Genomic DNA, 27,813 nt, shown 5'->3' with positions numbered 1-27,813 from the left:
GGAGGGTGGCTGACTCTGATTGAGGTGATCTAGCGAGACTCCGCGGAGCCCATGCTACACGGAGTAGGTCTTTGAGGGACCGGAGCATGTGGGAGAGGAGGAAGAAGGGCTTTTGCGCTTGAGAGCAAAGCACTGATTGGCAGGAGTAGCTTTGACCCGCTCAGGGAACTTTGCCTCAAGTGCAGATACGAGGCTAGGGTCCGTTTGGGGAATAAAGATCAGGCTCCGGGACACACACCGCCCCGGGGGCGTTTCAGCAGTGCCCGCGACCGGCGGAAAACAACCCCGCCCTCCGCTTTTCAAATCAATCCCAGCTGGGCGCTCTGGCTGTGTTAGCATAGAGGCGCGGAGCTAGATGGTCACCCTCCTCGGACGCAGACATTTTGGATCCTGGCAGAAGAGCTGGAAACGGCGGGGACCGCTACCAAGTCAGGCCGCACCGCCCCGGAACGTGAGCGCAAAAGAGCTCCCGTGGGAGCGACAAAGGCAAGCGGCGGGGCGATCCGCGAGCCTCCTCTCGGCAGAACAAGCTTTCAAAGAGTGGCCCACCGCCCTGCCCTCATCTGAGATGGCGGCTCCGCGGGCGCTCTAGCCGGCGCCTCTCCAATGCCCAGAGGGGGCGGCGGCCTCGCCACTGGCTCTGAGGCGGCTGCAACGCCGGTCGCCACGAGCGTGGCTTCTGCCCCGGCCCTTGGTGGCCTCGCGTACGTGGACGTGGGGGGTCTCGGGCCTCTCCCCTTCCCCAGCCGGATCCCCGGCCTCGCGGCCGCCTCAGCCGCAGCCGCTCCGGGCGCCGCCCCGCGCCGGCCGGCTGTAACCGCGCCTCGGGCCGGACGATGCCCAAGAAGCTGCTGCTGCTGCCCCCGCTCTCGGCGTCCTCGACTCTCCGCGCCCCGCGAGCCAGCCCCGCCGCGCGCCCGGCCATGAACGCCGCCCGCACCGGCTACCGGGTCTTCTCGGCCAACTCCACGGCCGCCTGCACCGAGCTGGCCAAGCGCATAACCGAGTAAGGGGGCGGGGCGGGGCCCCTGGCCGTGGCGGGGGCGGGGGGGGGGGGCGTCCCGACGCCCCTTCCCCCCGGCGCCGCCCTGCACCCGGGCCGCGGAGCCGCGGGCCCGCCTGTTCCGGGCCGGACCGACCCTTGCGGGTGGCCGTTCTGCACCCGCGACGCGATCGGCGCACTCTGACTTCTCCCCGCGCCGGCTGCGCGGCACCGCTCGCCCCACTCCCTCCCACTTCCCGCGCAGGGGCGAGGCTGCCGTCGCCCCGCAGGGAGGGCCCGGAGGGGGACCCTGGGTGCGGCCCCCTGCCCCACAGTGGGAGTTGACCTCGGAGCCGGGTCGTCGCCACTCCCCGGTCTCCTCGGTGGGCCCGAGGCCCGCAGGTCCCCGGGCTATAACACGCTGACCCGGCGATGGGGGGCGCTGCGCCCGGAAGGGGGGCTGCGCGGGGGCGGGGGGCGGCGGGAGGGCCTTGCAGGTGGCAGGCGCCGGGTGCACCAACCCTAGCCGGGGTGGCGGAGAGAGCAGCGAGGACAGGACAACTCCAGGGGAGCAGATTTGTCAGAGTTGCTGATAAAAATAAGTCTAACCGAAAAAAAAAAGAAAAAGAAAGAAGTCTAACCCTATTTTCTTAAGTGAGCTTTGGATTCGAGCAGTCATTTGAAAGGAGCTCTTTGCCTTTCCGTGTGTTTTTAACCCAAGGAAGCCGGTGATCTCAAGTGGCTTCTGGGGTCTGACAGCTCTGAGATGTCTTTCCCCAGTCTTGCCACTTACTAACCCTGTGGCCCTGGGCAAGAGACTTGATTTTCCTGAATTCCATCGGTAAGATAGGGACGGCGTTGTTATCTACCGGGCAGGAACATCGCGAGCAGGAACAAAATCACGTAGATAAAGCTTGTAGCTGAGCAGAGGCTCACAGTGGCCCTCGGAATAATAACTCTTTTCTAGTTGGCTCTTGGAGAGTCCCAGAGCTCTAATGCAAAGGAAGAGCCTTCGGAACCCTTTGCAGATAAACTTGTTACAAACCTAAGGCATAAAATGAATAGCTTGCTTTTTTAACGTTTAAAGTCATTTTTATATCTTGAAACAGTTTTACATTAGAGTTTCTCTGGATTTTTCAGAGTTGATGAATAATTGCAAGGATATAATTTTGGATTCTAGATGGAAATGTCGAAGGGAAACTTCAGTCCTATTTTCTCAGCGATGCCTATTTTCTTTTCAGTTGGGGGTTTGAAGTGAGATTAGAAGAGTAAATCCTCTCTACTTCCTAGTTTCTGTTTCTAACCCCTGATAAATGTTGGCTTTTTGAGGCCAACTAAAATGCTAACTTTAAATATAAAGCTCATGTTTGTTTTGGGTCAAATTCACCACAGTGACCTTGCTGAGAGAAAGCAGATGGAGGAGGGCACATTTAAAAGGTCAGTGGTTTTGCTTTTTTGTTTTAATGATAGGTTCTTCTCTGCCTTGTTCCAGAAATACTTAAAGATTTTAATTTTCATGTAATCACTACCCCCAATGTGGGTCTCAACCTCACGACCCTAATTGGGATCAAGAGTCCCATGCTCTTCAGACTGAGCCAGCCAGGCGCCCCCAGAAGTGTTTTATTTTTATTTTTTTATTAAAAAAAAATTTTTTTTTTAATGGTTATATTTATTTTTGAGACAGAGAGAGACAGAACATGAGTGGGGGAGGGGCAGAGAGAGAGGAAGACAGAATCCAAAGCAGGCTCCAGGCTCTGAGCTGTCAGCACGGAGCCCCACGCGGGGCTCGAACTCGTCAACTACGAGATCATGACCTGAGCCGAAGTCGGACGCTCAACCGACTGAAGACACCCAGGCACCCCCAGAAATGTTTTAAATTACTGTAAATAATATTTGTAAATACTTCCTTTATCTGTTTCGTATGTTGAGTTTCTGAGTAAGACTTTATTTGAAAAAAGGCTTTTAGGGGCGCCTGGTGGCTCAGTCGGTTAAGCGTCCGACTTCGGCTCAGGTCACGATCTCACTGTCCGTGGGTTCGAGCCCCGCGTCGGGCTCTGTGCTGACAGCTCAGAGCCTGGAGCCTGTTTCAGAATCTGTGTCTCCCTCTCTCTGACCCTCCCCCGTTCATGCTCTGTCTCTCTCTGTCTCAAAAATAAATAAAAACGTTAAAAAAAAAATTAAAAAGAAAAAAAAAAAGAAAAAAGGCTTTTACCACTGAGCAAAGCGTGAAGGTCCCTGACGTTAGAATATTTTATTTCCATGACTGCTTTTGGATCTGAACTTCCAAGCAGCGATTTTCAAACACTTTTGGTTATACACTTGAATCAGTAGAAAAGTTAGGTGTGCTCGATTCCCAGGATGTGTGTAAGTTACATACGTGTTATAATTAACCCCCTTCATCTAGCTTCAATTTAACAACTTTTTGTTAGTCTTATTTCATTTACTTTACCTATCTCTCACTTTTGGGGGGGCTAGATTCTTCTTTTTTTATTAAACTAAGCTCTAGGGATGCCTGGGTGGCTCAGTCGGTTAAGCATCTGGCTCTCGATTTTGGCTCAGATAATAATCTCAGGGTTCATGAGTTCAAGCCCCACATCAGGCTCCATGCTGATGGTAGGGATCCTGCTTGGGATTCTCTCCCTCTCTGCCCCTCCCCTGCTCCTGCACACATGCTCTCTCTGTCTCTCAAAATAAATAAACTTTAAAAAAAAAAATATGTGAACTAAGCTCTATACCCAATGTGGGACTTGAACTCATGACCCGGAGGTCAAGAGTTGCTTGCTGTACCGACTGAGCCAGCCAGGTACCCCCCCAAGGATTTTTTTTTTTTTAAATTACAGTAAAATGTACATAACTTAAAATGTACCATTTATTTAACCTTTTTTTGAAAAGATTTTTAATGTTTTTTCAGTTTTTGAGAGAGAGAGATGGAGACAGAGTGCGAACGGGGGAGGGGCAGAGAGCAAGGGAAACACAGAATCCAAAGAAGGCTCCAGGCTGTGAGCTGTCAGCCCCAACGCGGGGCTCGAACCCACAAACCACGAGATCATGATGTGAGCTGAGGTCAGACGCTTAACCAGCTGAGCCACCCCAGCACCACACCATTTAACCATTTTAAGCGTACAACTCAGTACAACTCAGTAAATACATCTACAGTGTTGTGTAGCTGTCACCAGTATCCATTTCCAGAACTTTTTCATCATCCGGAACAGAAACTCCATACCCTTAAAACACTAACTCCCCGATCCCTTCCCTTCCAATCCCTGGTCATTTCTGTTCTCCTTTCTGTGTCTGAATTTGCCTCTTCTTAAGTACCTCTTATAAATGCAATCATGCAATATTTGTCTTTTTGTGTCTGACTTCTTTTACTTAGAATCATTTTTTCAGGGTTCATCTATATGATAGCATGTATCAGAATTTCATTCCTTTTTAAGGCTGAATAATATCCTATTGTAGACTTGACTGGAATAATTCTATTTATTTATACTGTGCACAGTATTTGTTAGTTGTTTGCTTATCAAGAGAAACTATTTCATACCCCAATATTCGTGTTTCATAGTTAGGAAACCCAGGTCAGTGCAAACTTCCATGCAACCCAACCCGAAGAAATTCTTTACATTCCAAAACCACTTTGCACCCCGAGAGGCACCAGCCGTCTTCACCTCAGAATCTCTCAGGGAATCATAATTTCTGTAGAACTTTGCCTATGCCTTCTTTCTTGGTTCCGCCGCAGCAACCTGGAGAGAAGGCTGCAGCCCGCTAGGATGTAAGAATCCTCCACAGTCTAAACTCTCAGACACTTGGCCAGAAGGCCTCGCGTCTGACGTTTCCTCAAAGCCCCGGAAAGCCACAACCTCCTCTACCCAGCGGCCTTCCTCGCTGTCCTGCGTGCGCGGCTGGAGTATTTCTAAACAGATTCCCCCCTCACATCATAGCATTTCACTCACTAAAGTGGTAATGCTACCTGATAACCAGGAAAACCCATGACGGGGCACCTGACTGGCTCAGTCAGTGGAGCGTGTAATTCTTGATCTCGGGGCTGTGAGTTCGAACCCCACAGAGGGTATAGAGATTACATAAAAATCCTTTAAAAAAAAAAAGCAAAACCTATGACATCATTAATTCCTTAATATCATTTAGTATCAAGCCCTTGTTCATAGTTCCCTCCCCTGTGTCAAAAATGGCTTTTTGTGCCTAGTTTATTCTAATCAGGATGCCAAGCAACATTCACACTGCGTTTGGTTAATGGCACTGGAGTCTATTCGCTTTTGGCCATTGCATTTACCTGTGACTCGTGGTTTTGGAATTGGTGTCGGTAGCCACGCGTCTGTTTGGGAATGGTTTTCCAAGACCGTTGTTCAGAAAACAATGAACTAGACATTAAACTTTGGCTGTGGATTCCCCCCCCCCCCCCCCCGGTAGAGCAGCGTGTTACAAAATGGTGGGCCCTTGAAGCTGCTTGTGGAACAGTGGAGGGTGTGTGGTTCTTAATGCATTAAACTTTCTGAACTTTTCTGGGTTTTGGGGAAAGAATGCTAGTCTAGTTATTTTAGCCTTTTTGTTAAACATACACATAGGAACTGAAGTTTTTTTTTTTTTTAAAGAGCTTATTGCCTTTACCTCCCCTCCCCCCCCCCATAGGCGTCTTGGTGCGGAATTGGGGAAATCTGTGGTCTATCAAGAGACCAATGGAGGTAAGTGAAAATGATTTCTTAAACATCCTTTGTTCTCTAAACTGTTTAGTCAACTGACGTGGGTTTTTCTTTTTAATGTTTATTTACTTTGGAGAGAGAGCAAGAGGGGGAAGAACAGAGGGAGAGAGAGAATTCCAAGCGGGCTTCATGCTTCAGTGCAGAGTCTCACATGGGGCTCGAACTCAGGAAACATGAGATCATGACTTGAGCCAAAATCAATCGTTGGTCTATTTTTTTTTTTCCCCTTTTTTAGGAAGAAAGAGCACATGTAAGTGGGGGAGGAGCAGAGAGAGGAAAACAGATTGCTAAGCAGGCCCCACACTGTCAGCACAGAGCCCGACGTGGGGCTTGAACTCATGAACCGTGAGATCATGACCTGTGTTGGACACTTAACTGAGCCACCCAGCAGCCCTTCAACTGACATGTTTTTAAAAGGCTGATGCTATTCCCGTGTAACATGAAAACATTTTTCTTTAAGATCATTCACTACTTGCCTCTAAATCTTTCTTTCTTTGTTCTCTTTCTTAAAGTCTCCTTCCCCTGTTTCCAGGATAATGTGACTGTCTTGTCATTTCACAGTGAAAAAAGGAGAGATGTAAAGAATATGTTTTCTCTCCTATATTGGGCTACGTTTGCTAAATGCCCTTTACATCTGTGTCTCCTTATGTCATCAAATGGCATCTAGAGCAATCTGGTACCAGGTAGTAATGACTTTTTAAAAAAACCAGCTTTGACGTCCGACTTCGGCTCAGGTCATGATCTCACGCGGTTTGAGTTTGAGCCCCATGTCCGTCTGCACAGAGCCTGGAGCCTGCTTTGGATTCTGTCTCCTCTCTCTGCCCCTCCCCACTTGTGCAGTGTCTCTCTGCCTCTCAAAAATGAATAAATGTAAAAAAAAAAAAAAAAAATTAAAAAACAAACCAGGGGCGCCTGGGTGGCTCAGTCGGTTGAGCGTCTAACTTCAGCTCAGGTCATGATTTCACTGTTCGTGAGTTCGAGCCCTGTATCAGGCTCTGTGCTGATGGCTCAGAGCCTGGAGCCTGCTTCGGATTCTGTGTCTCCCTCTCTCTCTGCCCCTCCCCTACTTGTGCTCTGTCTCTCTCTGTGTCTCTCAGAAACAAATACATGTAAAAAAAAAAAAAAATTAAAAAAATAAATAAATAAAAATAAAAAACAAACCAAACAAACCCAGCTTTGAGTTCTTTCAGCCTAATTTTTTTTCTCAGTTCTCTTGTAGACTCTCATCCTGGGTTGGTAACCCATTTTTGCTGCCCTCTGAGTTTCCGTGGAAAATTGTGACATTAAATGATAATGCTTCAAAGCACTTTGCTGATCGCCCGTGTCCTAGGAGTGCTGCATCGTAAATCTAGTGGGGCTGTGTACTTCAGGCCGTACAATGCCCTGTGAAGACAAGTTAACGTAAAATAATTTGGAACCGGGGCGCCTGGGTGGCTCAGTCGGTTAAACGTCTGACTTCGGCTCAGGTCGTGATCTCACAGTTCAAGCCCTGTGTCGGGCTCTGTGCTGACAGCTCGGAGCCTGGAGCCTGCTTCGGATTCTGTGACTCCCTGTTTCTCGGCCCCTCCCTCACTTGCACTCTGTCTCTCTGTCTCTTAAAAATAAATAAGCATTTAAAAAATATGTTAACCCCCAGATACCCTTCATCCCGCTTCCACACTTAGAAACTTGGTTTTTTTTAAGTTTATTAATTTATTTTGAGAGAGAGGACAAGTGGGGAAGGGGCAGAGAGAGAGGGAGAGACAGAATCCTAAGCAGGCTTCGCGCTATCAGCGCGGAACCTGACATGGGGCTCGAACTCATGAACTGTGATATCATGACCTGAGCTGAGATCAAGAGTCACTGCGCCCCTTAGTAACTTTTTTTAAAAGTTTTATTTATTTAAGTAATCTCAACGCCCCACGTGGGGCTCAAACTCACGACCCTGAAGTCAAGCGTCGCGCGCTCGACTGCGCCAGCCAGGCGCCCCCGCACTTAGTAACTTTCTACTTGGTGACTTTAAAAACTTCATCTACCGTCAAGACAAGTCAGGAGATACTGGTATTCAAAAACCTAAAGCTGAAAGCAGATAGACGAGCTAGTCTGTTTAGCAGTGACAATTTTAATTTATGGTGATGGCATCTGGGGAGCTCCTGAGATGAAGCACCTGAGGACGAGAAGGTGGTTTAACCAACCCCACTATTCGCTCTCCGGGTCTTTGTATTTTGCTGTTGTTGTTTTTAAGCAGGCTCCATGTTCAACATGGGGCTCGAACTCTCGACCCTGAGATCAAGAGCCGCGTGTTCTACCTACTGAGCCAGCTGGGCGCCCCATCTCTTGGTCTCTTTCTGTCACATTAGCCTGAAAAGTCTCCCAGCCTTTGGCGTTGCGTTGTCTCTCCTGGATCAGTCCTCGCCTACTTGGTCCAGGTCTTCCACTTGGGGACCTCAGGACAGGGCCCGAGGCCTCCGCATTTGTGGGAAGAAGGCAGTTAACTTTTGGCCTCTTTACTTTTCCCCAGGCGTCCTGTCTTTGTTTCGGTGATGGGTTTGCTTTTTTGGACCCCGAGATTTTATGTGGATCTGTTTGTGTTACTTTTTTGCCTTTTAGCGTATTTTTGGGTTTTTTTTTCCCTTCAGCTTCACTATTTTTATATGGATGCTTGTCATTCTGAGATCTCTTGCAGAATTATTTTGGTGCGCTAGGTGAAGTGTTGATTTAGATTTCATCTTGACTCCGTCCATGTGCTGCCCCATTAGTGTATCACGAAGTGCTTTCCCTAAACTATTGGACTTTTTTTTATTTTTCAGAAACAAGAGTTGAAATAAAAGAATCTGTTCGTGGCCAAGATATTTTCATTATACAAACAATACCCAGGTAAGATTAGCATTAGAGGTAAGATTTCCTCTAAAAATCTTAGCGATAGAATTCTGTTATCATAGAAGCAACACTTCCGTTTTCTTTTTTTTTTTTCTTTAATGTTTATTTATTTTTGACAGACAGAGAGGGACAGAGCATGAGCAGGGGAGGGGCAGAGAGAGAGGGAGACACAGAATCCGCAGCGGGCTGAGCCACCCAGGCGCTCCGAAAAGCTTTTTGTTGTTAAATCCGATGCATGGCCCCTGCGGATGCACAGTTTTTGCACTTTTTTTTTTTTTTTTGGCATAGTGGCCCATTTCAAGCTGCTCTGGTGTCGATGGTATCTGTGTATGTCTCTGGAAAGTGCAGACCTTCCTGTCTTGGTTTACTGAGATTCCTGAGACTGTGGTCGTGGTAAGAATGGCCCTTGGGGCGCCTGGGTGGCTCAGTCGGTTAAGCACCCGACTTCGGCTCAGGTCATGATCTCACAGCTTGATTCTGTGTCTTCCTCTCTCTCTCTCTCTCTCTGCTCCTCTCCCACTCATGCTCTGTCTCTCTTTCAAAAATAAATAAACATTAAAAAAAAAAGATGAGAACGGCGCTGGAGGCCATCGGGGTGAGGCTCTTACATGTATCTTCTTTAATCCTTCACCCAAATCCCACATGGAAGCTACTTTTAGCCTCAGTGAAAATGTGACTTGTAATAAGAAATATATATTTGGGGGCGCCTCGCTGGCTCAGTTGGTAGAGCATGCGACTCTTGATCTCGGTTAGGGTTGTAAGTTCGAGCCCCAGGGTGTAGAGATCACTTAAAAATGAAATCTTAAAAAAAAAAAAGATGTGTGTGTGTGTGTGTGTGTGTGTGTGTGTGTGTGTGTGTATTTGGTCTTCCTTTCCCAGTGCTGAGCTCCTAAAACCTAAAACCTTTGGAATTTCCTAAGCGATAAGAGCAATGAACGTGTCTTTTGTTATTCATAGCAAGCCCCTTACAGCCACTCCTGCGCTGACGTTATTGAGATGGTTTTTGGGAAGCCTCTAGATCACCACTAGAGGGGGGCTCCTGGGGATGTCAGCAGAGGATAGAGGGTGGGAACTTTCAGCCCCTCCCTCCCCCACGGGGTGAATCCGTCCTCTGAAGCCTGTGCCCGAGTGCCTGCAGCACATACCCTGCCTGGACATCTTGTGTTTCCCGTATTTCCATAGGAAGATTCCAAGAAATGGAATTGCTGGGTGTAAACATCCATGCCGCTGTAGTATTGGTAGATAAGGCGCCTCTGATAGATACTTTGGTAGTAACTTTGCCCACTAGTCCTCCGGCAATTTTGGTTTTGTGCCGGTTTCCTCCCGGTCCTGGCACTCTTTTTGCCTCGTGCTTTTGTTCGATGCTGCACCTTAGAAATGAGGGGGAGGGGGCACCTGGGTGGTTCAGGCGGTTGACCTGACCTCGGCTCAGGTCATGATCTCACCATTTGTGGGTTCGAGCCCCGCATCGGGATTTGCAATGACAGCTCGGAGCCTGGAGCCTGTTTCAGATTCTGTGTCTCTCTCTCTCTGCCCTTCCCCCGCTCATTCTCTCTCTCTCTCTCTCTTTCTCTCTCTCTCTCTCCCCCTCTCCCTCTTTCAAAAATAAATATTTTAAAAAAATTTTTTTTAAATGAGGGGAAGACCTGAGGGTCTTGTCTGGGGGCGAAATGCGGGAGCGTGGGAGCTCTGTCACCCGCGAGGCTGCCCTCTGGTGTTGTGCTCGCCAGGGGAGACTAATGTCATCACCCCTGTTGGTGGTGCTGCTGACCAATAGCCCCGGAGGTGGGGCTCACCTTCCAAAACCCCCCTCCAGAGCCCGCAACATATTCCCTTTGCTCCAGTAATCGCACGTTTTTTATTGTTGAGGGTGGATTCAATTTTTTGGAAATGGCAAAAAGCCTTTCTGAATGAAGTGATTATGTTGCATGATTTAAAAAAAAATTTTTTTTTAATGTTTATTTTTGAGAGGGAGAGAGAGAGCGGGGAAGGGGCAGAGAGAGAGGGAGACACAGAATCCGAAGCAGGCTCCAGCCTCCGAGCTGTCCACACAGAGCCCGATGCGGGGCTCGAACCCACAAACCATGAGATCATGGCCTGAGCTGAAGTCAGACGCTTAACCGACTGAGCCACCCGGGCACCGCTATGTTGCATGATTTAAATGTCTGATACTCGATGTGGAGAACAAAGGCGAAAGAAAAAAAAATTGAACTTCCTCACAACTTACAGCTCAGTGACAGGTATTTGAGACACGCAGAGTGACCTTCCTCAGGGAGCTTAGCTGCCTCCACGTTAATACTTTGCTAGAGGCAAGAGGCAGTCTTAGCTTGACGTCTGTCCAACCTCCAGGATCCTATAAAAAATCCCTTTGGAAACTTCCTTTATCTCTAACTGCCCCCTCCCAGTCCCAAGATATAGACTAGCAGTCATTCTCCAAGCATTTGGCCTACTGATAGACATCTGCAGGGTCTCATGACTGCGGTTTTACTGGAGGAAATGACCTCTTCCTCATAAGAGCTAGCCCCTCAAGGTCCTGGACACCTTGCTTCCATGTTCCTTCGAGACTCAACGCTGTCCCTGACCCCCCTCCCGACTTGAAAGTATATAATCAGCCACTCCTCACAACCCCGGTGCAGTGCTTTCTGCCCACAGGTCCTGTCCCCGTGCTTTCATAAAACAGCCCTTTTTTGCACTGAAGACGTCTCAAGAATACTTTCTTGACCGTTTGCTCCCGAACCCCAACATTTCACATCAGTACTCCAGGAGCTTCCAAATATACTGAGCGAGGGAAGGAAGTAAAATGGATGTGAAGCTTACAGAGTGTTTTTTGAAGGACAATTTCCGTGTTTATGTTACAAGGCCTAGTGTGTTGATGTAATGTAAGAAGAGTCATTAAAAGAACATTTACGGGGCGCCTGGGTGGCTCAGTTGGTTGAGTGTCTCACTCTCAGTTTCAGCTCAGGTCACGGTCTCACGGTTTCATGAGTTCGAGCCCCGCATTGGGCTCTGTGCTGACGGTGCAGAGCCTGCTTGGGATTCTCTCTCTCTCTCTCTCTCTCTCTCTCTCTCTCTCTCCCCCTTCCCTGCTCACCCTGCCTTTCTCTCTCTCTAAAAATAAATCAACTTTAAAAATTAAAAAAGAGAAGAACATTTATACCTTATTTGCTTCAGATGATTAAGTCGTGGGGTCGGAGGTGGGGTAAATCCCACCCCGTTAGCATGTTGTCACTCCTTCCATCTATGGTGTCGGCCTGTCATTGCGGTCCTGCGCCGTTCGGCTGGTGTATACAGACCATGTCTGCTTCCTCGTGTCTCATTTATCTTTGTTTATCAAAACCAGCAGAGCAGCAAGGGTCGGATTTAATATAGGATGTGATTATCTTAGGGGAAAGAAAAACGAGTCGGTTGGTAAACAATTAAGATTGTCCTACTTAGATACAAAGACCACGAAAACTAGCCAGGATGTACTTGGAACAGTCTTAGGGAACAGATAAACAAAGCAGAGGCTGCCAGCCAGCTTCTCTTCACCCTGCTAGCCCACAGATTAACTGCCTGCTGTCCGGTTTGTCTAGTGTCCCGCAGGGAACGGGGAGAGCCAGTGTGACAGAGGCTCCTTTGTTGCTTTCCTGACCGAAGGGGTGGGGCATGGGAGGCTTTCCTTAGCTTTGGGCTGGAGGATGTTGAATCCCTTGGCATAGGTCAATAGGAAGAGGAAAAAGTAGAAAATGAAATCCCACGGCAGAAATTAGTAATTAGTGAAAGGGAAGTTTTGCTGAAATCCAGGCTCTTTGAAAATTGTTCGTTTTGTTATGTTAACATCTTACCATCTGGGCGGGCCTTGAGGTGTGCTGCCCAAACCTCACTGCATCCTATGGTTGTGTGTTATAAATGCTATTACAAAGCCAGCTAAAAGCCCAGCCACCTGGGCAGATACTCTTTCGGAATCTATTAACTTCAACTCTAACCGTATTGCTGACATTGAGGTCTGATGGAAGAAACCACAGCCGGCGGAACTTTTGCAACACCGCCCAGTATCACGCCCCTGGAAGGTTAAGAAAGCTCTAATTGTATTTCCAACATTGTCAAGCAGTCTATATGCGGAAGAGGACTTTGGCTATAGTAGATGTGATGCCTGGTGTTTAGTCTAGATGTGGACGCCTGAGTTATTTACATGCTGTCCTCCAGGTACTGTGTAACCTTCCAACATAACATTCAGAGCCCACGAGGCACCGGTTCAGGTGATCCAGTGGGGGAAGAGCAGCTCTCCCCTCTGTGGAATGAAGTCTAAAAGTCTGGGAGGGGAGGGGCACCTGGGTGGCTCAGTCGGTTAAGCGTCCGACTTCGGCTCAGGTCATGATCTCACAGTTCGTGAGTTCAAGCCCCCGCGTCGGGCTCTATGCTGACAGCTCGGAGCTTGGAGCCTGCTTCACATTCTGTGTCTCCCTCTCTCTCTACCCCTTCCCTGCTCATGCTCTGTCTCTCTCTGTCTCAAAAATAAATAAACATTAAAAAAAAAAATTTTTTTTTTTTTAATAAAAAAAAAAAAAAAGTCTGGGAGGGGGAACGTGGAGTTAGACGTGCCCCCTCTTGGGACCCGTGATTACCACGAGGGTGATCCAGTGTGGGCCTCTGGCATTTTCTTCCCCTGTGGTCAGCCCCATTTGCCATTTTAACTCCCCCACCTAACACAGTGCCTGGTTCCTGTTGCTCAATAAATATTTGTTGAATATGTGAATGAACTAAAATTGACCAGGTCTAACAAATTCCGAAGTACCTTGAAAGTGTTCGGTAAATGTTTTGTCCTGATTATTGCCAAAAGATTGTGTGTCCTCTAACCTTGTGATGCCCGACTTGGGACAGTATTAGTTTGGGAGCATGAGAAGGAAGAATGTTCCAGTTTATTTCAGAGGAAGGAAATAACCGGAAAATACCGTAACCTGTCAGCAGTCCGGAAGGAAGGTCAGAGTTGTCTCAAAATTGAGCCCTGAGTCCATTATACCCACGCTCTGGGAGAAATGCTTGTGTGACTGAACCCCGAAATATTTACGAAAAATCCAAATTACGAAGGTGAGGTCGGAAATTCTAGAAGTTGAATGTGGAAGTAAACGCTGTCGGAGCGCAGGGATGTCTTTGCAGCGTGTCACTCCCAGATGCGCTGAGGACGGATGCCCTCAGAGAGAGGGACACACGCGAATTCAGAGACCGAGAGGAATTGGCCCGACCGCCCTTCAGGCTAGAAAGCAATCCCCATGATGAGTATCTTATTCAACGAAGTCGGTACCGTGTTGATGGCGGGCTTTCCGTTTTGCTATAAATGAGGGCGTCACTGCTGTGTATCAGACAGTTCAAGAACTGACCCCCAGAGGGCCGGCTGCGCACATGGATAGAAACTAAGACGTGGGAAATGATCCTCTTTCCCAGGAAGGCAAGGGAGATACACTCCTGACTCCAAAGAGAGGGTGTTTGACGATTCTTGAATAATCCAAGGACCATTGGAAGAACATCCTGAAGGATTTCAAGGCTCTCACCTCTTTTTTTTTTTTTTTTCTTTTTTGTGAACAGGGGAGAGTAGTCTTACTGGGTTATGAGGGCAGAGTACCTCCCCCCAGCCATTGAACTCACTCTGCTAGCCCAGTGTGTTCCAAGCTATAGCTAAGGAAGCATCTGCCAGGCCCCTCCCCAAGGGCAGAGTCTTCGGTCCAGGCTCCTGCCCAGTGGGCCCTGTCTCAGATTCTCTGGGAACCCGCCTCCACGAAACTCAGGGAGGACCCTGTCGGGGCCGCTTTTGGCTTCCAGTCTCAGACCTTCCCAGGTGACCTGGAGTGGAGTGACACAAGGGACTCAGCTCAGAGCTTCCCTCTGCCCTAAGGTTTTCACCGTGTGTATGTGTGTGTGTGTGTGTGTGTGTTTGGCTGGTTTTGGGTTTTTTGGTTCTCACCTATTTTAAGGGCAGAGCCCTTCTTGGGCGCCATCAGCCTTGGCGAAGAGTAGCAATCCACATTCATTAAAATTGAAAGTAGCCTTTCCTTTGAATATCTTTCAGATCCATACTTCTTTCTTTGTCTCTCTCTGAGTAACCTCTGTTGGGAATCTGTGTACTTGAGAAAAAAGGAATGAGATTTTTGAAAACTTAGTTCCAAGACCTCCCCATCCTCCACCCTACCCGCTACCCCTGGAAGAACAAACAGACCAAATCCCTCCTGGCGATGGCAGCTACATAGCAGGACAGTGCCCCACCCCCCCCTTGGCGTTCGCAGGACGCAGGGGCTGAGTCCCCCGTGCCTGGGATGGTGCCCACGGGTGTTGCTTAACTCTGGCCACCAGCAGTTGACGTCTGCCTCACATGCCACCCCAGCGATCGCATCACTGACAGAACAGCCAGGCGTAGGTGAGTGTGGGTAGCTGTGCTATGGATTTACCTAACCACAGGTGACAACCACAGCTGCAAAGAGCTAACAGCCTTTCCCCTGTATTCACAAGGTGCCATCATAAGCTAGGTGACGATAAAAATGCCCGTGACGCCCATCTTGGCGGCCCGTGTGCCATCGCTGACGTTCAGATCTCTTTTAGGGGTTAGTAAATGAAACTCCGCCCCCCCCCCCCCCCCCCCCCCAATTACAAACTTTACCTGTTTCAGAGATGTGAATACCGCCGTGATGGAGTTACTGATCATGGCTTATGCGCTGAAGACGGCCTGTGCCAGGAACATTATCGGAGTCATCCCCTACTTCCCCTACAGCAAGCAGAGCAAGATGAGGAAGAGGGGCTCCATTGTGTGCAAGCTCCTGGCGTCCATGCTGGCGAAAGCAGGTGAGTGTGGACGCGGACCTTGGGGTGCTCACTTAGGACTCTTCCTGCTTGAGAGTAGTCCCTCCCTCAGAGCTAATTCGGGACCGGTTTTAAGTGTTGCTCACTAATTACTTTCTTCTGTTCCCTTTTGATAGTTCCGGTTAGGGATATGTGAGCTTAGGTGTAAATTCTCATCTTTTTCTTTTCTCTTTGTCTTACTTGAGTGCGACGTCGTCTCTTCTCTAATCTTGGGCTTTTCCGTCATCTGTCACTTCTTTTCATTTCATCTGACCATGAAAACTTTAGCTGTGATCTTGGCATCCGTAGGGGATCTTTTGAGCTCCAGGTCTAGGTTTTATGTATTTGCCTCGGTTAGCTAAATGCCGTTCGTGTGCATAATATTAAAACCAGGTTTTTCTTTTGCTACTTCTCCAGTTTATATAATGCTCTTTTTTTCCCCCCTCCTTGATTGTCTCTCTGTCTAGCAGCTCGTTCTTAATTGGTTTCATTCTGTGTTTTTGTAGTGATAACATGCTTTCTGGCCTACGAATCAAATGTAAAAACACTTTCTAGTTACTGGGATTTTTGCCTGGCGTGTTTACTTAAAAACTCTAATATATATTTGAGTCCTGAGAAAAAGCATTTGGATTCCATTCTCTAAAAATGTGTAATGTTTTGGGGAGGAACAAGAAATACTGCCCTAGAAGTTTTGCAGTGACCTTTGGCCATTTGTAATGTTTTTATACGTGTACCTTTTTTCGATCAGCACTGTTGACTATAAGAGTGTATCTTGTTTTTCTAGAATACTTCTTGACCCATTCTTATGTGACATTTAGAACTTGTTCCTAACTTCAATGTCTTATCTTTGTGTTATATGAGTTTTTCTTCTAATAGGTATGTTACTTTGGATTTGTTTTCTTATTCCTTCTGCTTCAGCCACAGGCCTTTTAACATTTCTTCCTAGACTCTTTAGTCAAGGCCTTACTATTTTTTTTTTTTTACACCCATTACTTCTTTAGTATTTATTAATCCCATATTCATATCTTTGCTTCTGTCTGGTTTTTCTTCATTTTCGGGACCAAGCTAGTTATGATAGTAGAGGAGAGCACTTTTTTCTCTGCTTTAGCGCTCTTTGTCTATGTGGAAGGCATAGGCTCTTTCACATGAGGCTTGACCCATTGTTTAGTCCATTCAGTTTTGTTGAGGTCGCAAATAAAGTCTCTGTAGCTTACGGTGTTTGTTCGCAATCCGTTCCCTGCTTTCAGCCTTCGGTTAGGGAACAGGAGTGGGCGTCTAGTTTGTGGCCACTGTAGCCAGTAACTTGTAGGGGTGAACTTTGTAATTGTTTGTTTTAAAATTTCAGGTTTAACTCACATTATCACTATGGATCTTCATCAAAAGGAAATACAAGGCTTTTTCAGCTTTCCTGTGGACAACCTTAGAGCCTCACCTTTCCTGCTTCAGTATATCCAGGAAGAAGTGAGGAGCATGAGCAAACACCCCATTTTCCTCAAAAGAGACCCTATGTAGTTTTCCTCTGGTATCAGATTTCAATATGGAAGGGCACATCGAATGATCTTTCCCTTAAGTCTTCCTGGCTCAGGCAGCCGGATAGGGTCAGCATAGAGGCAAGGAGGGTCATATTTTGTAAAGCCATTAAAAATAGATTTCCTTCTAAGTATATTTAGCAATTTATCTATGTTTTCTTAAATGAAGGTGTTAAGAATTAATTATTTATCTTCTTGATGTAGCAGTACTTTGGCAATGATGTTCATTGATAAGTGTTAAAAGAATTTTAAATGTGTAAATGAAATCCTAGAGTATCCGATTGCTAGTATGGGTCCCGGTTAGGAGAGGAAAAAGTGTCATGCCGGCATCCAGGTGTTATTTTTGATAACTTTCCAGTATTTTCTTATTTTTCCCCCAAATCTAGATCCCAAATTACAGGAATGCAGTCATTGTAGCGAAGTCTCCTGATGCGGCCAAAAGGTAAAAGAAGCTAGACGTTTGTAAAAATTCCTTTTGGGTGCTTCTGAGTCAGAATGAGCTGTTTTGGAATCTAGGGCCTGTCATAATGTGTCCCGGAAAGGCTCCTTGGCTTGAGTGCACGCCCCCCACCCCCCTTCCCATTATTGTCTTGTCCCCACCACAGCTTTGTCTCTAGTCTCCAATACAGATCAGTCTCTGAATTACTCCGTTTTCCTGGGGGAGAAAAGGAAGTTCTTCCTTTCAGGTTCTCAGGAAAAGGAAAACAAAGGGATATGAGCATTTTTCAGGCAGTGGGGTTTTTTTGTTTTTGTTTTTTTTAATGTTTTATTTATTTTTGAGAGAGAAAGAGACAGAGTACGAGGAGGGGAGGGGCAGAGAGAGAGAGAGGGAGAGAGAGAATCCGAAGCAGGCTCTAGGCTCTGAGCTGTCAGCACAGAGCCTGATGCGGGGCTCGAACCCATGAGCCGTGAGATCATGACCTGAGCCTAAGTCATACGCTTATCTGACTGAGCCACCCAAGCGCCCCTAGGAGTGTTACAATATTGGACAAAGGGTAGAACCAAAATTATCCAGAATCAGATGCTGGCCCACATGTCAACTCCTGGGCCTCTTGAGGCACTTAACGTTCTGGTCTAGGCCTCAGTAAGGCCTCTGATTTGTAGAAATAATTCCTTTGTGTGTCCCTAAAAGCCTGAGTGATGTTTTCGTTTTATGATAAATAGAGTAATGAGATAGTGACACTTGGGTTTTCTTCCCGTGAATTTTGCTGCTTCCCTCTTTCTCTTAGGGCGCAGTCATATGCGGAGAGACTCCGTCTGGGGTTGGCTGTAATCCACGGAGAAGCCCAGTGTACAGAGTTGGACATGGATGACGGTCGTCATTCTCCCCCGATGGTCAAAAATGCCACCGTCCACCCGGGCCTGGAGTTGCCGTGTAAGATTAGCTCTGTGTTTTTATTTCACTTGTAAACGGAAGAAAGTTTGGAGTAGTGTGACTGGCTAGGAGTTAATACGTGTATGGATGTATGCTATCTTGGTATTTCCAGTAATTGAATGGTATTGCATTGATTTCCCGTTTGGTAAAAGGAGATTGTGTTACATTCGCAGACCGTGTGAGGACAGTGGAACTAATCTGGGTGGCACTTAGCCTTCAGAGAGTGTGGAATAACTTTAGCTTTAATGAAAATGCTGTATGTGTAATGGTGCGAAATCTTGCGCTTCTATACTTTGGTCAGGTCGACAGTAGCAGCCACTGATCAGGCACTAGTCTTTGGTGACCCAGGTGACTTTTAGCTCTTACTTTAGTAATATAGCCCTTCGACCTGATACTTGACTAACTTGCTATTAATTAGTCCAACAGTGTGGAGGCTATTTCTTTCCATGGATTTTGAGTGGTAATGACCTGCATCCTAGACTATAATATATAATATACTTTTTAGAGGGAGAAGATTCTTTCTTTTGTTTAAGTTTACTTATTTATTTTGAGACAGAGAGAGAGAAAGAGCGCAGAGGAGGAGCAGAGAAAGAGAGAGGGAGAGAGCGAATCCCGAGCAGACTCCGTGCTGACAGCGCGGAGCCTGACGCGGGGCTCCAACCCGCAAATGGTGAGATCATGATCTGAGCTGAAATCAAGAGTCGGATGCTCAACTATCTGATCCACCCAGGCACCCCAAAGATTATTTCTTTTTCAAATCTGTATCTATTTGCCATGCCTCAGAAACATACGGAGGTTAATAGAGTGGGAAAATACCAGAATGGTTATACCCCAGGTTACTTAGACTCCCGTCAAAGGTGTAAACTGATTTGTTTCCCCTATCGAATTTCCATTGCTTTGTTTTCAACTTTGGAGGTTTCTGTATAAGACAAACAAGCAATATACTCTGTCAATTTAAATTCTTGGTACCGTAGCATTTTACTTTATTTGAAGGTTTCATAATTAAAGTTCTTGAATAGGCAATACATTGATAATACTTCAGAATTCAAAAAGTATAAAATTCTTTCCAGTAAAAAAAACTTTCCTACCCCACTCCCCTGTCTTCCTCCTAGATTTTTCTCTTTCCTCCCCAGCTGCTCTGACCTGCAGATAGTTGGCTTCTTATATCCGTTTAGAGACTATATGTATCTCATGTTCTCTCATTTTCACATAGTGGTAGTATATCACATTGCTCTGTCCCTTCCCTATCAGTCTATACAGATCTCTCGGTCTTTGATAGTTTCGTGGTGCCCTGTTTCCTGGATATACCATAATTTATTGAATCAGTCCCCTGTTGTCGAACATGTAGAGTTTTCCCAGGCTTTGGTTATGAAAAACAAGGCACCAGTAATAATAAACATCTTTTGCGCCCTCATTATGTGTCAAGAGGTATTCGAAGCCCTTTAGTAGATCTCCAGATGTGGTCTTCACACGACCTTGTGAAAGCACTCGTGTTATCCCTTAGTCTGCCAGTGAGGACACGGAGACCCGGCCCGGAGCTGGTGGCGCCAGGGCTTGGAGTGAAGCAGCGGGATCCAGGATCCATATTTCAGCTTTTTATTTTGAACAAACTGCAGTCTGAGAGAAAAGTTGAAGGAATAATACAGAATTCCTCTCTCCTCTTGACTCAGAGCCCCGGATTTAACATTTATGTACATACTCTTTTTTTCTGAAGCGTATGAGAGGGATTTACAGACACCGTGCCCCTGTATTCCTAAATGCGTCGGTACCTATTTCATAAAAACAGATATTCTCTTAGGTAACCACTGCGCAGTTATCAGACTCAGGAAACTGACATTGTTACAATACTGTTACCTAATCTGCAGACCTTACTCATGTTTTACCAGTTGTCCCACCAGGATCCTTTAGAGCGAAGGGAAATCATTTCTTTCTGGCCCAGAACCCAGTATAAGATCATACATCGGACTCAGTTGACGTTTCTCTTTCGTCTTCTTTAATCTGCAGTGGCTCCTCTGTTCTTGGTCTCTTATGGCCTTGACACTTTTGAAGAGTACAGGCCAGTTCTATAGAATATCCCTTCACTGGGGCTTGTGTATTTCTTCACATTAGGTTGAATCAGTTACTATGTTGTCACATGGTGATGTTTCCAACTCCCCTTCTGCCCTGTTCGTTCCTTCACTTATATCGGGATGGATTCATGGAATCTTACTTTGTTCAGCATGTTCTCTAATCCATCGCTACTGTTTATTGTAATGCTCAAATTGTCTTAGACTTGGCCAAAGAGGACGCCTTCGAGCCACCTCCCGCGTTCTTTTGACGCGTCCGTATCATTTTTTGATACTTCCGTACTGTCTGGTACAACTAGACGTTCCATGTTTATCGTGTACTTCCTTAGCCCTGGAATCAACCGTCCTAACAAGGAGCCCCGATTCCTTTAGTGGAAAGTGGTATTTACTAGCCAAGATTTGGGTCACATTACTACCTGTGACTAACCTTGACTTCTGTTCTTTCTTGAGTGACCGAATGTACTTACAGGATGGAGACTGGCAAACAAAATGCTGGGTCAGAGTTTATTTTGATAGATATTGCCAAATTATCGTAGTATTTTCTATGCTGGTGTGAAGCAATGTGTTCCTTCATCCACATGCAGGTGTGTTCACATGACCACTTTTTACAGTTGCCGTAGGATCATTTTCTGATTTCTTCTTACAGATTTAGCCAAGGGGATGCTTTAAAAAAAAAAAAATGCTAGTTTTGTATGTGTAATTGTACCTTCCAAATTAAATATGCTTTATATTTATATGTCCGTTATGCTTCCGGTACGTCTTAAGGGCTTTGCTTAATGGTAATGAGGATGAAGAGTCATTTATTAAAAGTGAAGTCTTAGAGGGGCGCCTGGGCGGCTCAGTTGGTTAAGCGGCCGACTTCGGCTCAGGTCACGATCTCACGGTTTGTGGGTTCGAGCCCCGGGTCGGGCTCTGTGCTGACGGCTTGGAGCCTGGAGCCTGCTTCGGATTCTGTGTCTCCCTCTTGCGCTCCGCCCCTCCCCCGCTCACACTCTGTTTCTCTCTCTCTCTCTCTCTCTCTCTCTCTCTCCCAAAAATAAACTTTAAAAAACAAGTGAAGTCGTATAAATTTTTCTGTTTTATAAGATAGAGTTGAATCCGTCCTGATGGCAAGGGCATCTAATGAACTTGAAAGGATTATAGGCCAGTGGTTCTGCGAAAGACAGCTCTGTGTTTGCCACATTGGTGAAAATTAAAGAGTTTGGATCACAAAAAGGAGAGAAAGTCACCTTTTCTGGCTTGGTTTTCCTGGGTTGTTAATTTTACAAGTGAAGATGTGGTTTTCACCACTAAAGTGAAAACAGACATGAGCCTCAATTAAATGTAAGTTTTGACTTGTTTGTGTGTGGACCGAGTCATGAGCTTGAAAATAACCTCAGTTCTAGTTCTACTGGAGACCTTTATTTCTTATATCTCTTTTTACTGTCAGTCTGTTGATAAAGTTTGACCTTCCATTGAACTAAAAATAGAATGAGATCAAACTGCATAAGGAATGAGTAATTCCTCTTGGTTCTTTCTTGCTCTATATTTCAAGAGGGGAAGTTTTGGTTAATTGACTCTGGGGAAAGAGTAAAAGAGTATGTAAAATTTAAGGATGGTTATAAATGTGGCTTGCAAAATGCTAATTTTAAAAGCAAAAGATAATTTCCTACTTTCTTCATATTGAGGTCATTTGGTAAATTGACATTTTCACTGCAGTGAGTTGATACAGTTTTAATAGTGATTTCTGGCCACAAGTGATGGTGCACAATTCATTTTATTCTTTAAAAAATTTTTTAATACTTTAAAAAAATGTTTATTTACCTTGAGGGAGAGAGACAGAGAGAGCATGAGCCAGGGAGGGACAGAGAGAGAAAGAGAATCCCAAGTAGGCTCCATGCTGTCAGTGCAGAGCCCGACGTGGGGTCCGATCCCACGAACCGTGAGATCCTGACCTGGGCCTAAATCAAGAGTTGGACTTAACTGAATTACCCAGGTACCCCACAGTTCATCTCATCCTTAAACAGATTGGGTTTTGTTGGAGAAAATGAGGCAAGAGAACAGAATCTTAAACGGTAGTTTTAGCATCTTTTACCCTTAAACTTCAGTACATACAGAAAGTGTCTGACAATTTTTACTGAAAAATTTGAATTTTCAGTGTTTTATTTTTGGGGCAAGCTGTTAGGAAATTTGGGTTTGTGAGGTGCTGTTCATTTCCCTTGACTCTATACTAAAGTCTCTGTTTTTTCGTAGCGACCATATTGTATGTTCAGTTTTATCCGGATCTCAAACCCAGTTAAGAGCAGGGAATGAGCATACCAGGAGGGATGCTTGCTTTTCAAAAGAAAAAAAGCCTTTTAAGCCTCCATCCTATAGCCATGCCTGGTTTTCATTCCAAACGGATAGAAGTTTTTTGGGAGAAGCAGAATTACAGAAAAGCAAACAGGAGTACTGTGACATGTTTTCTGCATCAAACTTGAGCTGAGTCTTTATTGGCCTTGGGTGAGGGACACTGGCTTGCAATTCTTTTTTCACAGAGGAAAATGGTCAAGAACAGGGACCACATCTCTCTAAGAAGCGGGTAGGCCAACACAACCACCTACTCACATGGTCTAATTTAAAGACAGAGCTTAGGGAAGCCTTTCCTAATGCCGGTGGCTTATTTTCTCCCTCTTTTAGGTGCTATGTATATGCAGAGCCTTTTTAACTGCCCGGATTCAAAAAAATTGCCCTTGTTTCTGGGATGGGAAATCAGGAAATGTTGGTTGAAATTGGCCAGTAAAATAGTGCTGGATTTCAGCTTGGCCGATTGCTGGTAGGTAGAGAGGCACGCCTGTTCTTTGAGGGTCGCCGTACCTGTAGAGAGGAATCCATTAAAATGGACTGTTTGCTGATAATTACTAACCTATAGGACTACCTCGAGTTTTATTCTTGTGTCCCTCTCCCCCTCCTGGTTTAATATTTCAGCATAACGAAAAGCTTTAAAAAGTAGACTACTTAGCCTGTTCTTCTGAAATTTGTTTTTTCTTTGTTTGCTCACTTTCGTTTGAGGGTGAATTCTTGTTTCCCTTTTCTACCCCGTAGTTAGGTTTGTATACTGAATGGGCCTTCCCACGTGTAACTTGTCCAGTGAGATAAGAAGCCTCTCCTTTAAGGACCGGTCAAATCAGGAAGAGATGATGGAGTCATGGTTATTGTCCTCAAGTTCCTAATTTTCAGGAAACTGATGATGTCAATAGGCCAGTTATCTGATAATAATCTGATAATAAGGTTACATTGTCCAAATAAAGTCACTTTGGAAGACAGTGAAGCAAAGCTGGCTCTCTTATCTGGCACCTTTACCAGCTTCGTTTTCTACAGAGTGGGATTGAGTTTACATTTCTGTATCAGTCTCAGCTAGAGTCAGATATTTCTGGCTTGCGTGGCATCACAGCGTGGCTTCTCCTGTCGATAAGATCTTCCTCGCGCTTTCGCTCTGTCCTTAGACCTGTGCTGTCTGAAGACTTCTTAGTGGCTGTTAGTGACGTGTAGCCCTTAAGCTCTTGAAACATGGCCAGTGCTATTTATGGACACTGCACACCAAATATCAAAGACTTAGTATAAAAAAAAAAGCAAAACATCCCTTATTTATTTATTTATTTATTTATTTATTGCATATCTGTTACATACTGAAATGATAATATCTTAGATATACTGGGTAAAATAAAATCTATTAATTTTACTTTTCTTTTCTTTTTTTTTTTAAAGATTTTATTTTAGGGACACCTGGGTGGCTCAGCGGGTTGAACGTCTGACTCTTGATTTCAGCTCAGGTCACGATCTCACGGCTCAGTAGTTTGAGTCCCACCTCAGGCTCTGTGCTGTCAGTGCAGAACCTGCTTCAGATCCTGTCTCCCTCCATCTCTGCCCCTCCCCTGCTTGTGCTCTCTCTCAAAAATAAATGAACATTTTGGGGTGTCTGGGTGGCTCAGTCGGTTAAGCAGCTGACCTTGGCTCAGGTCATGATCTGATGGTTCGTGGGTTCAAGCCCTACATAGGGCTCTCTGCTATCAGCCGGAGCCTGCCTCAGATCCTCTGTCCCCTCTTCTCTCTGCCCCTCCCCTACTTGTGCTCGCTCTCTGTCTCTCTCAATAATAAATAAAGTTTAAAAGAATAAATTTTAGGGGCACCTGGGTTGCTCAGTTGGTTACGCGGCCGACTTCGGCTCAGGTCATGATCTCGCAGTCCGTGAGTTCAAGCCCTGCGTCGGGCTCTGTGCTGACAGCTCAGAGCCTGGAGCCTGTTTCAGATTCTGTGTCTCCCTCTCTCTGGCCCTCCCCCGTTCATGCTCTGTCTCTCTCTGTCTCAAAAATAAATAAACATTAAAAAAAAAAATTTCTTTTTTAAATTAAAGAATAAATTTTAAAAAATAAACATTTAAAAAAACGTCGACAGTAATCTTAAAAAAAGATTGTATTATTTTTTAAAGATTTTATTTAAAGTTTATTTATTTTGAGAGCAAGAGAAAGCACAAGTCAGGGAGAGGCAAAGAGAGAGAATCCCAAGCAGGCTCTGCATTGTCAGCACGAAGTTGGACACTTGGATGTAGGGCTTGGATCCATGAACTGTGAGATCATGACCTCCGAGGTCAGACACTTAACCTGGCTGAGCCACCCAGGCGCCCCTGAAGATTTAAAGTAATCTCTATAGGGTGCCTGGGTGGCTCAGTCGGTTAGGCGTCCACCTTCGGCTCAGGTCATGATTTCACAGTCTGTGGGTTCAAGTCCCGTGTCAGGCTCTGTGCTGACAGCTCAGAGCCTGGAACCTGCTTCGGATTCAGTGTCTCCCTCTCTCTCTGCCCCTCCCCACCCCCTTTCTCTCTCTCTCTCACACACACACACACACACAAACATTAAAAAAAAAAAAAAAAGGATTTTAAGTAATCTCTACACCCAACAAGGGGCTCGAACCCACAACCTTGAGTCTTGTGCTCCACCAACTGAGCCAGCCAGGCACCCCTCTTTTTACATAAAATTTTACATAAAATTACATATGGCTCACCTGTTTCTACTGGACAGCACTGCTCTAGACAGTCTGTTTCAGAGACCCTAGGTTCATTTCGGAGAATTTCCTCTTTTTTTTTTTTTTTTTTTTAAATAATGGGGTTTTTTCCACCACTTCCAGGGAATGAGGTTGCGATTATACTTATTTAGTGACACATGACTAACTTGTGATTTGTTTTGTTTTGCTAGTGATGATGGCCAAAGAGAAGCCACCGATAACTGTAGTCGGAGATGTTGGCGGGCGCATCGCAATCATAGTGGTATGGTCGTGGTCGTGTGTCGTCCTTCGTGTGCAGGGAGGGCACTGCTGCCTCTTAGAGGTCGTCCACTCTGGGAGTATGTTTCTAGTGAGGATGACAGAGTTATTAAATGGATTCGTCTGTCCTTTCTCACCCACACTCCCTTAGGACAAGTAGGAATGTTTATATAGTTGAACAGGGATTAGTACAACCTACAGATGTAAAAAGAACACAGGAACTCCCGTAAGAGAATTCAACCCCATAAATAACCTTTGTCTTCAGGGGTCTGGGACTCAACTTTCAGCTTTAGGGCCACGAGATGAACTAAAGATGAGCTCTTCCATTTTTACGAATGAGAACAAGTGCCTTGTTCTTTGTACGTTAGCACGACCGATTTGCTCCCAGCTCTAAATGCCGTTGCTGGGCCTGATTACAATGGCTCACTTTATTTCTGTGTTCTGGCGTTTCACTTTTTCTTGAAGAAAAAAAAAAAAAAAAAAGGAAACAAGTAAATGGGACACAGAAATGCGCCTTGGCAGTCCCGACGTCTAGCTGTACGTGTCACATGTGACTCTGAGTACTGACAGCCACACGAAGCACCGTCCACACGCTTCTGTTGCCACTGCGGGATGTTCGGTCTGGGGCCCAGGCGGACGGCTCTGATCTCCAGTTGGAGATCCTCTGAAACCGAGCGCAGAGAAGAGCAGAGAGGCGTGTGTCCAGAGAGACAGAGGGTGGCTCCTTACTGCTAAGTCTGCTCTCTTGTCAGGATGACATAATCGATGATGTGGAAAGTTTCGTCGCTGCGGCGGAGATCCTGAAAGAGAGAGGCGCTTACAAGATCTATGTCATGGCCACTCACGGCATCCTGTCTGCAGAGGCCCCCCGCCTGATCGAGGAGTCCTCCATTGACGAGGTGCGTCTGCTCTTAAGGGGCTTCTTAGCACACTGAGCCTGCGTCCAAACTGGCTTCTCTCTTTTCTGTGAATAGTAAGGTGGCTCCATCAATACTGCCGAGCTGCTCCCTGGAGGGCCTGTGAGGTAGTGGCCTTGCCGGCCGGCCGTTTGTTGGGCCAGACGTGTAGTTGGGAACATGTGTCTGTTGGCATAAGGCTTTGCTTTATGTACTTCATGTAGCTTGTATTGCGGTGTAATTTGGTACTCTGGTGGCATTTCTCTGAAGCCTCGAATTCTTCCCTGACCACAGGAAGGTTCAGCAAGGCGCCGGGCCCTGTCATTCCTGCGTAAGCAGACCGTGACATTCACAATCTTCTGTTCCGGACTCTGTCGCCTTTTTCTTGTGTAATGTCGGTTGAGTTTGCTTTGTAAAAACTATATACTCAGTGGAATGAGGTCTTGTAGTCTGGAGCTCGGGGAGGCGGCTGGCTCAACTTTTCCGCGTGACCACGTTGGGGCACGCACATCAGTAACCGTGCTTATCTCCCCCGTTGCCGCAATGACTAGGTGGTGGTGACGAATACCGTCCCTCACGAGGTGCAGAAGCTGCAGTGTCCCAAGATAAAGACCGTGGATATCAGCCTGATCCTTTCTGAAGCGATTCGGAGAATCCACAACGGAGAATCCATGGCCTACCTTTTCCGCAACATCACTGTGGATGACTAGCTACCACGGTCGCCCGGACCGCGGGGCCCCTGCGGAAAACGTGGGGAAAGCGGGGCCGTCGACGTCCATCCCCGCGTTTCCTTCCAGGGGAGGACTGCAAACAGCCTGGAGCCATGTAGTCTGTCTTGCCAAGTTCGGGAGGTAGGAGGCATTGAGCTGGTCAAGGGGAGGACAGAGCTCCTGGATAAATGGCCTTAACGTCCGCCGTCCTCATCCCGTTCCTTAAACACAAGTTACGCTTTCCTGAAAAGAAGCTCCGAATCTTACTGAAATGGGAAAGGAGTTGAAGGCAGGTAAGGTCTTAACTCCGTGACTGGCGGTCGGCACCGCGGGGAGCTGCGTGTGTCGGTGTGGAGCTTGGTTAGGGGAGCCGAGCGCCCGGCACCGTTTTCCATTCTAGCTGTCCTCTCCCCGTCCGACGTCACAGAAGCCTTTCGTAGAAAACCCTCTTTTTCTGTGAGAGGCTGCTGGGCCTCCGGCCGCTGAACAACGAAGCGTGTGTGGCACGACCCCTAGCAAGGAGGTCCGATTAGAGAGTAGCATCCCGTCTCTGGATACCTGCGTTGCTGTTCAACTGCAAATAAAAGTATTTGTGCTCTT

General features: G+C 46.4%; 1 protein-coding gene across 2 annotated transcripts; it reads left to right on the top strand.

Moving 5' to 3' along the window:
- The first annotated feature begins 378 nt into the window (after positions 1–378).
- Positions 379–27,813, top strand: PRPSAP1 (phosphoribosyl pyrophosphate synthetase associated protein 1). 2 transcript variants are annotated; one of them, XM_042966121.1, is made up of 11 exons: positions 379–1,006; positions 2,375–2,419; positions 5,624–5,676; positions 8,484–8,550; positions 15,191–15,363; positions 16,706–16,821; positions 17,276–17,331; positions 18,119–18,264; positions 25,541–25,611; positions 26,360–26,506; positions 27,055–27,813. In XM_042966121.1, exons 1-11 carry the CDS (start codon positions 837–839, stop codon positions 27,211–27,213), a joined length of 1,203 nt encoding a protein of 400 aa, XP_042822055.1. In that variant the 5' UTR covers positions 379–836; the 3' UTR covers positions 27,214–27,813. The 2 variants fall into 2 exon arrangements, with proteins under 2 accessions (XP_042822055.1, XP_042822056.1); XM_042966122.1 differs by lacking the exon at positions 2,375–2,419 and having other exon boundaries at positions 382–1,006.

This window comes from Panthera tigris, chromosome E1, assembly GCF_018350195.1.
Source record: "Panthera tigris isolate Pti1 chromosome E1, P.tigris_Pti1_mat1.1, whole genome shotgun sequence".
NCBI classification, from domain to species: domain Eukaryota; kingdom Metazoa; phylum Chordata; class Mammalia; order Carnivora; family Felidae; genus Panthera; species Panthera tigris.
The sequence above is the reverse complement of the archived record's forward strand: the minus strand, read 5'-3'. Positions and strand labels throughout refer to the sequence as shown.